This window comes from Scyliorhinus torazame, chromosome 3 (assembly GCF_047496885.1).
Source record: "Scyliorhinus torazame isolate Kashiwa2021f chromosome 3, sScyTor2.1, whole genome shotgun sequence".
Taxonomy (NCBI): domain Eukaryota; kingdom Metazoa; phylum Chordata; class Chondrichthyes; order Carcharhiniformes; family Scyliorhinidae; genus Scyliorhinus; species Scyliorhinus torazame.
In genome coordinates this window covers 350,434,971-350,448,933 of record NC_092709.1, presented here as the reverse complement: position 1 = coordinate 350,448,933, position 13,963 = coordinate 350,434,971, and the positions used below count along the sequence as shown (strand labels likewise).

General features: G+C 54.4%; 1 protein-coding gene across 1 annotated transcript; it reads right to left on the bottom strand.

The window, feature by feature from the left end:
* Positions 1 to 3,026: 3,026 nt before the first annotated feature.
* On the bottom strand, positions 3,027 to 13,351 carry LOC140409642 (homeobox protein not2-like). Its single transcript, XM_072497977.1, has 3 exons — positions 12,963 to 13,351; positions 10,422 to 10,606; positions 3,027 to 3,622 (listed from the first exon to the last, which is right to left on the bottom strand). The coding sequence occupies exons 1-3, from the start codon at positions 13,321 to 13,323 to the stop codon at positions 3,455 to 3,457; spliced, it is 714 nt and encodes a 237-aa protein (XP_072354078.1). The 5' UTR covers positions 13,324 to 13,351; the 3' UTR covers positions 3,027 to 3,454.
* Between the last annotated feature and the right edge of the window lie 612 nt (positions 13,352 to 13,963).

The window sequence follows — 13,963 nt, the reverse complement described above, 5'->3', positions numbered from 1 at the left end:
CTTAAACTTTCCCCCCTCATCTTGAAATCGTGACCCCTTGTAATTGACACCCCCACTCTTGGAAAAAGCTTGTTGCTATCCACCCTGTCCATACCTCTCATAATTTTGTAGACCTCAATCAGGTCCCCCCTCAACCTCCGTCTTTCCAACGAAAACAATCCTAATATAGCTAGGTCTTATGAGGAAAGGTTGAGGGAGCTAGGGCTTTTCTCTTTGGAACGGAGGAGGATGAGAGGCGACTTAATAGAGGTTTATAAGATAATGAGGGGGATAGATAGAGTGGACGTTCAGAGACTATTTCCTCGGGTGGATGTAGCTGTTACAAGGGGACATAACTATAAGGTTCAGGGTGGGAGATATAGGAGGGATGTCCGAGGTAGGTTCTTTACTCAGAGAGTGGTTAGGGTGTGGAATGGACTGCCTGCTGTGATAGTGGAGTCGGACACTTTAGGAACTTTCAAGCGGTTATTGGATAGGCACATGGAGCACACCAGAATGACAGGGAGTGGGATAGCTTGATCTTGGTTTCGGACAAAGCTCGGCACAACATCGAGGGCCGAAGGGCCTGTTCTGTGCTGTCATGTTCTATGTTCTATGAATCTGTCCAGCTCCGCCCCCAAGGACAACACGTCCGGCCGGTGTTGCGTGCCCACTGAACAAGTGCTCCAGATTGCGTCTGATCAATGTTCAGCACCATTCGCGACTCCTCAGATAATGCAGCAGTCCGTGTCCAAATGTAGCAAGACCTGGACAGTATCCAGGCTCGGGCTGACAAGGGGCAAGTTACATTCACACCACACAAGTGCCGGGCAATGACCATCTCCTACAAGAGAGGATCTAACCATCGCCCCTTGACATTCAATGGCATTACCATCGCTGAATCCCCCACAATCAACATCCTGGGGGGTTACCATTGATCAGTAATTGAATTGGACTAGGCATATTAATACTGTGGCTACCAAGGGCAGGTCAAAGGCTGGGAATCCTACAGCGCGTAACTCACCTCCTGACCCCCAAAGCCTGTCCACCATCTACAAGGCACAAGTCAGGAGTGTGATGGAATATTCTCCACTTGCCTGGGTGAGCGCAGCTCCAACAACACTCAAGAAGCTCAACACCATCCAGGACAAAGCAGCCCTCTTAATTGCTTAATGGAAATATATCGCCGTTCCTTCACTGTCGCTGGGTCAAAATCCTGGAACTTCCTCCCTAACAGCACAGTGGGTGTACTTACACCTCAAGGACTGCAGCGGTTCAAGAAGGCAGCTCACTACTGCCTTCTGAAGGGCAATTAGGGATGGGCAATAAATGCTGGCCTGACCAGCGATGCCCACCTCCCGTAAATGAATTTTTCAAAAGTCTCTCACGGCAGGTATTTCCTGTGGGCTTCAGAACCAAAAGGGATTCCCCATACACCTCCAGTCCAATCAGGGGAGGGGGCAGCTTGACCGCCTTGACAGACCCCCCAGGTACAGTGGGCGATGCTGAGGCAGGCCAAGCAAGGCTGTCTCAACCTGAGAGGTACCCTCCGAGTGAGGGAAGGAGGCCCCCTCCATGGTTTGCAAGGGAATCCACAGAGAGCGTCTCCTTGGGGTGTGCAGCCACTGAATCCATGGCGTCTGCCCCATCCCGGGCTGCAGGGGGCGGTGCACTTTCATTCAGTCGGATAGCTTTTCCACACGGTGAGGTGGGGGGGGGTAAAGGGAACTCCACCAACGGCAAGGTGCTGGCAAACCTTCCAAACCCTCTCCTCATCGGGGATTTAAATATGCAAATTTCCTGCTGAACAGAGGCAATTATTTACACTGTCACCCACGACTGGCTGACGCTGTTTTATAGCATGTTGGAACGGCACCGGCGACACATCCGGTCGTGCCGACGGGACTTCGGCCCATCCGGCCCGGAGAATCCCTGCGCGAGCGCCCGTTTTGCCACGCATCAGAGAATGGCGTCCCGGCGTTGGAGCGGCATCGCGCGATTCGGCGGGAGGTCGGAGAATTCCGCCCCTGATTCCCATCATTCCACCATTGACAGCCTTGCCTTGAGCTGCGGAGGCTGGAAGCTCTGGAATTCTGCCCCCCCCCCCTCTCCATCTCCATCCCTCTTACTCCTGTGTAAAGATTTGGTTTAAAAACGACCTCTTTCACCAAACCGTGGGCGGGATTGTCTGAGCCGGGCGCGATTCACGCGACGCTGCCCCGCCGATTCTCCGGTGACTGGAGAAATGGCACCATTGCCGCCGGTGTGGTTGGCGTGGTGCGGTCGGGTGGGGGGGGGGGGGGGCGCTCTATGCGGCCCCCCCCGGCGATTCTCTACGCAGGATGGGCTGTGTGGCCGCCGAGATAGCCCGAGTCCCACCGGCGCCGTTCACAAGTGGTCTCCGGCGGGACCCCGCCGTCCACCCTGCGGGGGGGGGCCTGGTGGGTGGGAGGCGGGGGGGCGGGGGGGGATTCGACCCCGGGGGGGGTCCTCCACCGTGGCCTGGCCCGCGATCGGGGCCGACCGATCAGCGGGCCAGCTTCTGGTGGGGACATCTTTTACTCCGCGCCGGGCCCTGTAGCTCTCCGCCATGTTGCGTCGGGCCGGCGCGGAGAAGGATGCTACCACGCATGCGTGAGTTCGCGCCGGCCGCAGCGCGCATGCGCAGATCCGCGGCGCCCGTTTGACGCTGGTATCGGCAGCTGGAGCTGGGTGAGTCGCTCCAGTGCCGTGCTGGCCCCCTGTAGGGCTCAGGATCGCTGGATCGCCTGTTGACCCGTTTTACGACGGCGTCAACACCGAGCCTCAGGATCAGAGAATCCCGCCCAGGTTTCCTTCTTAGCTCGGTGTCAGATTCGGCTCAATAATTCTCCTCCAAAGTGCAGTGGGACATTTTATTTAAAATCACCGAGGGGTGGGTTCAATGAGGAGAAACTGTTGTCAGTGGCCGGAGAACGTTGTCTTTGTAAATTGGGTCACAGAGAAACGGAGGGGCCGTGAGGAAATTTGTGTTTGACAGAGAATTGTGATCTGGAATCGACAGAAACTTCCAAAACGTCAATTTAATAAATACTGGAAATAATTTACAGGGGTCTTGGGGAAAGTTCAGGAGAGTGGGTCTTTAAAAAGAAACTGACACAGGCTTGAGGGGCCGAATGGCCTCCTTCTGCGCATTATCATTCTCTAATTCTGTAATCCAACACACATGCAAACAGTTATATATTAGGTATATCTATGCTAATATTACAATACAGAATAATCATATTAACAATGTTAACACGTCGCTAAGTCAAACACCCGGAGACGTCCCAGCTCCATGGATACTCGGTCGATATCGGCTGCTGAGGCAGGACGTGGCTCCCCCAGGCTCCACCAGTGGCATCGTGCAGACGTGGGGGGTTTGAGAGGGATGTGTGGAAGTGGACGCGGGGGGGGGCTACGTGCCGAGAGTCTGTGAGGTATCTCCTGTCGGACGTCACGGTTGGCCCTGGTGCTGGGTCCCAGGGCAGGCGCCCTCCTCGGTGCTCTGAGAGTCTGGGCTCGGCTGTGTGCCCACAATGCCCAGTCTGGCCAGCTTGGCCTGCTGCTGCTCGAGGCTCTGTTTCCTCCATTTGATTCTTCGGTTCTGGAACCAGACTTTGACCTGTTGAGCGGAAGGGAGGGAAAGGAACCAATGGTGAAGAAAATGGCAAGTTTCCCCAAGTTCCAGTTTTTAAAACAACTTCACTGTCAAGGGCCACAATTTTGAAATGAGTCAAATCCTCGCGCTTAGAAGGTCGAGAGGTGACCAAATTGTGCTTAAAATAATAAAGGGTGTTGATAGGGTGATGGCAACTTTCTGTCTGGCAAGGTTTTCACTGTGATGTTAACTGTGTGTTGGGCTGGGCCTGGTGCAGCCCAGAAGCCTCACTCTGGCCTGGCAGCCTCTGCTGCACTTACTGCAGGGGCAGTGGGCTGGGAAGGTGCACGATTCACTGGCCTGTTCTCCCTGGGCCCCCTTCTCCACCCTCTGAGCCTTTTCAAACCTGCTCACCTCTTCCAATGCCCCATCAAACAGTCTGCCCCCAGAGGCCATGAGCGTCAGCGACTACCTCCCTGTTGTCAGTGTGCGCTAGATACTGAGAGACTATTGATGTGGGAGTCCTGAATGAAGGGGCATAACCTTAAAATTAGAGCTCGGTGTGAAATCAGAAGGTACCTCATTACACAAAGGCGATATCTGTAGATTTTTCTTGGGATTCAGGGATTTGGAGTAAAGGCAGGTAATTGGAGTTGAGTGGCCCCATTGAATGCCAGAAAGGATTCAAGGGGCTGAATGGCCTCCTCCTGTTCCTGTATAGCAGGTTCGAGGGGTCGAATGTCCTCCTCCCGTTCCTGTGTGACAGGCCAGAGGAGCTGAATGGCCTCCTCCTGTTCCTGTGTGACAGGCTCGAGGGGCTGAATGGCCTCCTTTGGCACTGTAAGTTCTATGATAATCTATAATAACGTAATTTAAATGGATATCTCCAGCATTGAGACGCAGCACTGATCTGAGGTTGTCGTCACTCTCATACTTTTGTTTTATTCTATTCTCTCCCTTCCTTCACTGAAGGGGTTACAGCTCTCATAGAACATAAGAACTAGGAGCAGGAGTCGGCCATCTGACCCCTCGTGCCTGCTCCACCATTCAATGAGATCATGGCTGATCATTTGTGGACTCAGCTCCACTTTCCGGCCCGAACACCATAACCCTTAATCCCTTTATTCTTCAAAAAACTATCTATCTTTATCTTAAAAACATTTAATGAAGGAGCCTCTACTGCTTTACTGGGCAAGGAATTCCATAGATTCACAACCCTTTGGGTGAAGAAGTTCCTCCTAAACTCAGTCCTAAATCTACTTCCCCTTATTTTGAGGCTATGCCCCCTAGTTCTGCTTTCACCCGCCAGTGGAAACAACCTGCCCGCATCTATCCTATCTATTCCCTTCATAATCTTATATGTTTCTATAAGATCCCCCCTCATCCTTCTAAATTCCAACGAGTACAGTCCCAGTCTACTCAACCTCTCCTCGTAATCCAAACCCTTCAGCTCTGGGATTAACCGAGTGAATCTCCTCTGCACACCCTCCAGTGCCAGTACGTCCTTTCTCAGGTAAGGAGACCAAAACTGAACACAATACTCCAGGTGTGGCCTCACTAACACCTTATACAGTTGCAGCAGAACCTCCCTAGTCTTAAACTCCATCCCTCTAGCAATGAAGGACAAAATTCCATTTGCCTTCTTAATCACCTGTTGCACCTGAAAACCAACTTTTTGCGACTCATGCACTAGCACACCCAGGTCTCTCTGCACAGCAGCATGTTTTAATATTTTATCATTTAAATAATAATCCCTTTTGCTGTTATTCTCGGTCCAGAAACCCGAAAAAAACCAGCAACTTCCCATCTAACTGCACCGGTGTAACTCTTAGTCGCGCTGCTCTTAAAGTGGTACCGCACGCAGTTAAGCTGCTCTTAAAGTGGTACCGCACGCAGTTCAGCTGCTCTTCACTATCGCATGCGAGTGTTAGTCTGGACAATAACTGTCAGAAGGCTGTTTGATCACAAATTGCACCTTCCATACCCACAACCACTACCATCTAGAAGGACAAGAGCAGCAGAGAAGACCATAAGACATAGGAGCAGAATGAGTCCACTCGGCCCATCGAGTCTGCTCCGCCATTCAATCATGGCTGATATTTTCTCATCCCCATTCTCCTGCCTTCTCCCCATAACCCCTGATCCCCTTATTAATCATAGAATTTACAGTGCAGAAGGAGGCCATTCGGCCCATCGAGTCTGCACCCGCTCTTGGAAAGAGCACCCGACCCAAGGTCACACCTCCACCCTAACCCAGTAACCCCACCCAACACTAAGGGCAATTTTGGACACTACGGGGCAATTTAGCATGGCCAATCCACTTAACCCGCACATCTTTGGACTGTGGGAGGAAACCGGAGCACCCGGAGGAAACCCACGCACACACGGGGAGAACGTGCAGACTCCGCACAGACAGTGACCCAAGCCGGGAATCGAACCTGGGACCCTGGAGCTGTGAAGTACTAACCACTAGGCTACCGTGCTGCCCAATCAAGATACCTGGAAACCCCACCATCAGGAGGTTCCCCTCCAAGTCACTCACCACCCTGACTTGGAAATATATCGCCGTTCCTTCACTGTCACTGGGGCAACATCCTGGAACTCCCTCCCGAACAGCACAGTGGGTGTACCTACACCACAGGGACTGCAGCCCTTCCAGAAGGCAGCTCACCACCACCTTCTGAAGGACAATTGGGGATGGGCAATAAATGCTGCCCTAGCCAGCGACTCCCACATCCTGTGAACTAATGGAATAAACCAACGAGTGTTCCTCCCTGAAAAGTCACATGCCCATTCCCCAGCAACTGGGCAGATACGGGGAGGGTGACTTGTACTTACCATAGCCCAGTTGCTGCTAAAATCATGTTTTAGTGTTCCCTTACCACTGCCTCACGGACCACCCCCCCCCACCCCCCCCCGCCCCACAACATCCCTCACCCCCCCCCCCTTCCCACACATCGCTGTCCTCCTTGGCTCAGATGGGAAATGGTAAAGCTAAGCACCATTCCTCTCACAGTCAACATCGCTAACCCTTCATCAAAGGTCAATATCGCTAACCCTTCATCAAAGGTCAATATCGCTAACCCTTCATCAAAGGTCAATATCGCTAACCCTTCAACAAAGGTCAATATCGCTAACCCTTCATCAAAGGTCAATATCGCTAACCCTTCAACAAAGATCAATATCGCTAACCCTTCATCAAAGGTCAATATCGCTGACCCTTCATCAAAGGTCAATATCGCTGACCCTTCATCAAAGGTCAATATCGCTGACCCTTCATCAAAGATCAATATCGCTAACCCTTCATCAAAGGTCAATATCGCTAACCCTTCATCAAAGGTCAATATCGCTGACCCTTCATCAAAGGTCAATATCGCTGACCCTTCATCAAAGGTCAATCTCGCTAACCCTTCAACAAAGGTCAATATCGCTAACCCTTCATCAAAGGTCAATATCGCTGACCCTTCATCAAAGGTCAATATCGCTGACCCTTCATCAAAGGTCAATATCGCTAACCCTTCATCAAAGGTCAATATCGCTGACCCTTCATCAAAGGTCAATATCGCTAACCCTTCATCAAAGGTCAATATCGCTGACCCTTCATCAAAGGTCAATATCGCTGACCCTTCATCAAAGATCAATATCGCTAACCCTTCATCAAAGGTCAATATCGCTGACCCTTCAACAAAGGTCAATATCGCTAACCCTTCATCAAAGGTCAATATCGCTGACCCTTCATCAAAGGTCAATATCGCTGACCCTTCATCAAAGATCAATATCGCTAACCCTTCATCAAAGGTCAATATCGCTGACCCTTCATCAAAGGTCAATATCGCTAACCCTTCATCAAAGGTCAATATCGCTGACCCTTCATCAAAGGTCAATATCGCTGACCCTTCATCAAAGGTCAATATCGCTAACCCTTCATCAAAGGTCAATATCGCTAACCCTTCATCAAAGGTCAATATCGCTGACCCTTCATCAAAGGTCAATATCGCTGACCCTTCATCAAAGGTCAATATCGCTAACCCTTCATCAAAGGTCAATATCGCTAACCCTTCAACAAAGATCAATATCGCTAACCCTTCATCAAAGGTCAATATCGCTGACCCTTCATCAAAGGTCAATATCGCTGACCCTTCATCAAAGGTCAATATCGCTGACCCTTCATCAAAGATCAATATCGCTAACCCTTCATCAAAGGTCAATATCGCTGACCCTTCAACAAAGGTCAATATCGCTAACCCTTCATCAAAGGTCAATATCGCTAACCCTTCATCAAAGGTCAATATCGCTGACCCTTCATCAAAGATCAATATCGCTAACCCTTCATCAAAGGTCAATATCGCTAACCCTTCATCAAAGGTCAATATCGCTGACCCTTCAACAAAGGTCAATATCGCTGACCCTTCATCAAAGGTCAATATCGCTGACCCTTCATCAAAGGTCAATATCGCTAACCCTTCATCAAAGGTCAATATCGCTAACCCTTCATCAAAGGTCAATATCGCTGACCCTTCAACAAAGATCAATATCGCTGACCCTTCATCAAAGGTCAATATCGCTGACCCTTCATCAAAGGTCAATATCGCTGACCCTTCATCAAAGGTCAATATCGCTAACCCTTCATCAAAGATCAATATCGCTGACCCTTCATCAAAGATCAATATCGCTAACCCTTCATCAAAGGTCAATATCGCTGACCCTTCATCAAAGATCAATATCGCTGACCCTTCATCAAAGATCAATATCGCTGACCCTTCATCAAAGGTCAATATCGCTGACCCTTCATCAAAGGTCAATATCGCTGACCCTTCATCAAAGATCAATATCGCTGACCCTTCAACAAAGATCAATATCGCTGACCCTTCAACAAAGGTCAATATCGCTAACCCTTCAACAAAGGTCAATATCGCTGACCCTTCATCAAAGATCAATATCGCTGACCCTTCATCAAAGATCACTAAAACAGATGAAAATGAAATAAAAATTGCTTATTGTCACAAGTAGGCTTCAATGAAGTTACTGTGAAAAGCCCCTAGTTGCCACATTCCGGCAGATGTTCGGGGAGGCTATTATGGGAATTGAACCGTGCTGCTGGCCTGCCTTGGTCTGCCTTCAAAGCCAGCGATTTAGCCCTGTGCTAAACAGCCCCTATTATCTGGTCATTATCACAGTGCTGTTAGTGGGATCTTTCTGTGCACCAATTGTCTGCCATATTTTTTTGACATTGCGAGGGTCAACAGGCCAGAGGTACACATTGGCTGCAAGACCCTGGGGCCACAAATAGTCAGAGATAGAAGCTGAACAGATGCAAGGAGGGCGCATTTTGGGTAGTTGGGGCCTTTGTTTTGGGCAGGTTGGGGCCTTTGTTTTGGGCAGGTTGAGGCCTCTGTTTTGGGCAGGTTGGGGCCTCTGTTTTGGGCAGGTTGAGGCCTCGGTTTTGGGTAGTTGGGGCCTCTGTTTTGGGCAGGTTGGGGCCTCTGTTTTGGGCAGGTTGGGGCCTCGGTTTTGGGCAGGTTGGGGCCTCGGTTTTGGGAAGATGGAGACGGGCCTGATTTTGGGCAGGTTGTGGCCTCTGTTTTGGGCAGGTTGGGGCCTCGGTTTTGGGCAGGTTGGGGCCTCGGTTTTGGGCAGGTTGAGGCCTCGGTTTTGGGCAGGTTGGGGCCTCGGTTTTGGGCAGGTTGGGGCCTCGGTTTTGGGCAGGTTGGGGCCTCGGTTTTGGGCAGGTTGGGGCCTCGGTTTTGGGCAGGTTGGGGCCTCTGTTTTGGGCAGGTTGGGGCCTCGGTTTTGGGCAGGTTGGGGCCTCGGTTTTGGGCAGGTTGGGGCCTCGGTTTTGGGCAGGTTGGGGCCTCGGTTTTGGGCAGGTTGGGGCCTCGGTTTTGGGCAGGTTGGGGCCTCGGTTTTGGGCAGGTTGGGGCCTCTGTTTTGGGCAGGTTGGGGCCTCTGTTTTGGGCAGGTTGGGGCCTCGGTTTTGGGCGGGTTGGGGCCTCTGTTTTGGGCAGGTTGGGGCCTCGGTTTTGGGCAGGTTGGGGCCTCGGTTTTGGGCAGGTTGGGGCCTCTGTTTTGGGCAGGTTGGGGCCTCGGTTTTGGGCAGGTTGGGGCCTCGGTTTTGGGCAGGTTGGGGCTTTGGTTTTGGGCGGGTTGGGGCCTCTGTTTTGGGCAGGTTGGGGCCTCTGTTTTGGGCAGGTTGGGGCCTCTGTTTTGGGCAGGTTGGGGCCTCTGTTTTGGGCAGGTTGGGGCCTCGGTTTTGGGCGGGTTGGGGCCTCGGTTTTGGGCAGGTTGGGGCCTCGGTTTTGGGCAGGTTGGGGCCTCGGTTTTGGGCAGGTTGGGGCCTCGGTTTTGGGCAGGTTAGGGCCTCTGTTTTGGGCAGGTTGGGCCTCTGTTTTGGGCAGGTTGGGGCCTCGGTTTTGGGCAGGTTGGGGCCTCAGTTTTGGGCAGGTTGGGGCCTCTGTTTTGGGCAGGTTGGGGCCTCAGTTTTGGGCAGGTTGGGGCCTTGGTTTTGGGCAGGTTGGGGCCTCGGTTTTGGGAAGATGGAGTCGGGCCCGATTTTGGGCAGGCTGGGGCGCCCTCCCATTTTGGGTAGGTTCAGACCCCCCGATTTGGGATCCGCATTTTTTGGCAGCCTGGGTTTCCCTGTGTTGGGCAGGTTGGGACCCCCAGCTGTGAGCAGGCTGAGGACCCCCCCCCCCCCCCCCCCCCATTTTGGGCAGCTGAGACTCCCAGGTTGGAGCAGGTTGGGACCACCCCCCCTAGTCTTGGCAGGCTGGGACCCCCCCGCCCCCTGCTGTTTTGGGCAGGGTGGGCTCCCCATCGTCCTTACCTGTGACTCATTGAGTTGCAGAGCAGTGGCCAGCACGAACCTCTCGGATCCCACCATGTACTGCTGGCGGGAGAACTCCTTCTCCAGGCGGCCCAGCTGCTCCTGGGTGAAGATGGTCCTCACTCGCTTCGACTTGCTGACCTTTGACCTGAGGGGGGTGAAGCCGGACTTGGCTGAGGGGTATTCTGGGGGCAGAGGAGAGTAAAAGGAGGGTTTACATCGGGGAGGGAAAAAGCCAGCCGAATGGGCTAGACCCAACAATACCCCACCCCCCCACACACCCCCGCACACCCTCACACACCCCCACCCCTCCCCACACACACACACACCCACCCCCCCCCCCCACACACACACACACACTCTCACACAAACCCTCACCCCCCCCACACACACACATCACCTCCCCCACATACACATCACCCCCCCCACACGCCCCCCACACACACACACACACACCCACCCTCACCACCCCCCCACACCCCCGCACACACACCCACACACACACACCCATACACACACCCACAAACCCACCCCGACATACACCCTCTCACACACACCCACACACACACCCTCACACCCCCCCACACCCCAACAAACACACCCACAACACCCACACCCACACACCCACACGCACACCCTCACACCCCCCCACACACCCACACGCACACCCTCACACATCCCCACACAGCCCAACAAATACACCCCAACACACACCCTCTCACACACCCCCACACACACATACCTCACCCCACCGCACACACACCCCCATACCCATTCACCCCCACCCCCACACCTCACCCCCCCCCGCACACACCCCCACCCCCACTCACCCCCACACACACACACCTCACCGCACACCTCCACACACACACCTCACCCCCGACACCCACTCATCCCCCACACATCTCACCCCCTCACACACCTCAACGCACCCACACACACCTCACCCCCACACACACACCTCACACCCCACACACACACGCCTCACCCCCCCACACACACACCTCACCCCCCACACCCACTCACCTCCCACACATCTCACCCCCTCACACACCTCAATGCACCCACACACACCTCACCCCCACACACACACCTCACACCCCACACACACACGCCTCACCCCCCCACACACACACCTCACCCCCCACACCCACTCACCTCCCACACATCTCACCCACACACATCTCACCGCACCCACACACACACACACCTCTCCCTCCACACACACACCTCACCCCCCCACACACCTCACCCCCACACACACACCTCACACCCCACACACACACGCCTCACCCCCACACACACACACCTCACCCCCCACACCCACTCACCTCCCACACACCTCATCCCCCCACACACAACTCACCCCCCCACACACCTCACCCCCCCACACACACCTCACCCCCCCACACACACCTCACCCCCCCCACACACAACTCACCCCCCACACACACACCTCACCCCCCACACACACCTCACCCCCACACACCTCACCGCACCCCCCCACACACACCTCACCCCCCCCCACACACACCTCACCCCCACACACACGCCTCACCCCCCCACACACACACCTCACCCCCCACACCCACTCACCTCCCACACATCTCACCCACACACACCTCACCGCACCCCCCCACACACACCTCACCCCCCCCCACACACACCTCACCCCCCCACACACAACTCACCCCCCCCACACACCTCACCCCCCCCACACACACCTCACCCCCCGCCCACACACACCTCACCCCCCCACACACACCTCACAGCACCCCCCACACACACCTCACCCCCCCACACACACACCTCACCCCCCTCCCCCATTCACCCCCACACACCTCACCGCACCCCCCCCACACACCTCACCCCCCCCCCACACACCTCACCCCCCCACACACACCTTACCGCACCACCCCACCCACACACAAAAATCAGCTGTTCATACATTAGAAACTACTTTCCTCCAAAATGATCCAAGAATAAACATGGTCAGACAATGCGCAGAGAATTATTCCCAGGATCGCAGGAGGAGGCCATTCGGCCCGTCTAACTCTTTGAAAGATCTCCCGCACCCCCCCCCCCCCCCCCTCCCCTCTCCCCTCTCCTGCCCTTTTACCCAGAGCTGGGCAACACAAAATGTTCCTTTCTGAATCATTGGTCCAATTGCATTTGGAGAGTCCCTCTCAGAACACAACAGTGTGACAGACAGGAAAGTACCCCCTTCCTTCCCACCCCCTCCTCTGCTGGTGTAATCACTAACCTGGAATGGGGGCTCCCCGGGGAACACACTGCCCTCTGCCAGGGAAACCGCTTCCTGCCCATTTCATCTCGATTTGTAATACCTGGGTTAAATCCTCCCTCTGCCCAGGGTGGGACTCGAACCCAGCTCCCCCAGAATAACACTGCTCCCATGACAGTAACACGCTGCCACCGCAACTCTGACAAGCCCCCACCGCCCCCCCCCCCCCCCCCCCCAGAACTCAACAGTTAACAGCAAGAGACTGAAAGAAACAGGCAGGGAGGGCAGAGAGAGTTTACCTGGTGTGCACTGAGCGGCTCTGCAAGTGACGGGCCGGTAGAGCAGGGGCGCTCCATAGTACAGAGGGTACCCGGGCTGGGGGTGCAGCAAGCCCGGGTAGAGAGGCGGCGGCAGCCGGGGGCTCAGAGGCAGCCCTGGGGTCGGCGGGCTCAGAGGGCAGCCCCCACGGGGGCAGCAGCCAGCAGCAGCCACCCTGGCCGAGGGGCTGGCGTTCCAGCTGCTCTCTGAGCTGGAGAGCAGAGCATCGATGCTGAAGGACTTGCGGGGGGTGGGTCTGGGGGTACACTCCCAGCAGAGCGGGCTGCAGGAGAAAGGTGATGGATAAGCAAAGCCTCCCAGGCTGAGGGCCGGCGCTTGCATTGTTGGGCTGGGTTGGGTTGGAGTTTGGGGTGGGGAGAGGGGGGGGGGGGGGGGACAAGTAACTTGCAACCTGACTCAGACCAAAGTTAGTTCAACTCAACTGTGCACTCCGTGGAAAGTTGAGCCAACAAAGTTAGACTCGAGTGAGCAGGATGTGTCCCTTATAATGGAACTGCAAGCTGTGATGTGTCAATGACCCCCTAGGGAGCCCTTGTCCTGCTAAGTAGCAGATGAGAGAGATGGAGCGGTTCTACAAGAGCTCCAGTTAATTGATTGAGCGATGACAGGCTGGTGTTGCCAGAATAATGAGCGTGCCCATGTCAAGCCAGCTGGGGATTCTCAGAGTGCTCACCATGTCCCGGGCTACAGTTTACCCAGACTACAACCAGGCCACAGAGACTCAACCTTGAAGTCAGTCCAATCATCTCATTACCATTTAAATCTCAGGAGGGAAGCTGCCCCCTGGACAATAGATCTGGTCCCGGGGGGGTGGGGGCTTCACGGTAGCACAGTGGTTAGCACTGTGGCTTCACAGCGCCAGGGTCCCAGGTTCGATTCCCCGCTGGGTCACTGTCTGTGCGGAGTCTGCGCGTTCTCCCCGTGTCTGCGTGGGTTTCCTCCGGGTGCTCCGGTTTCCTCC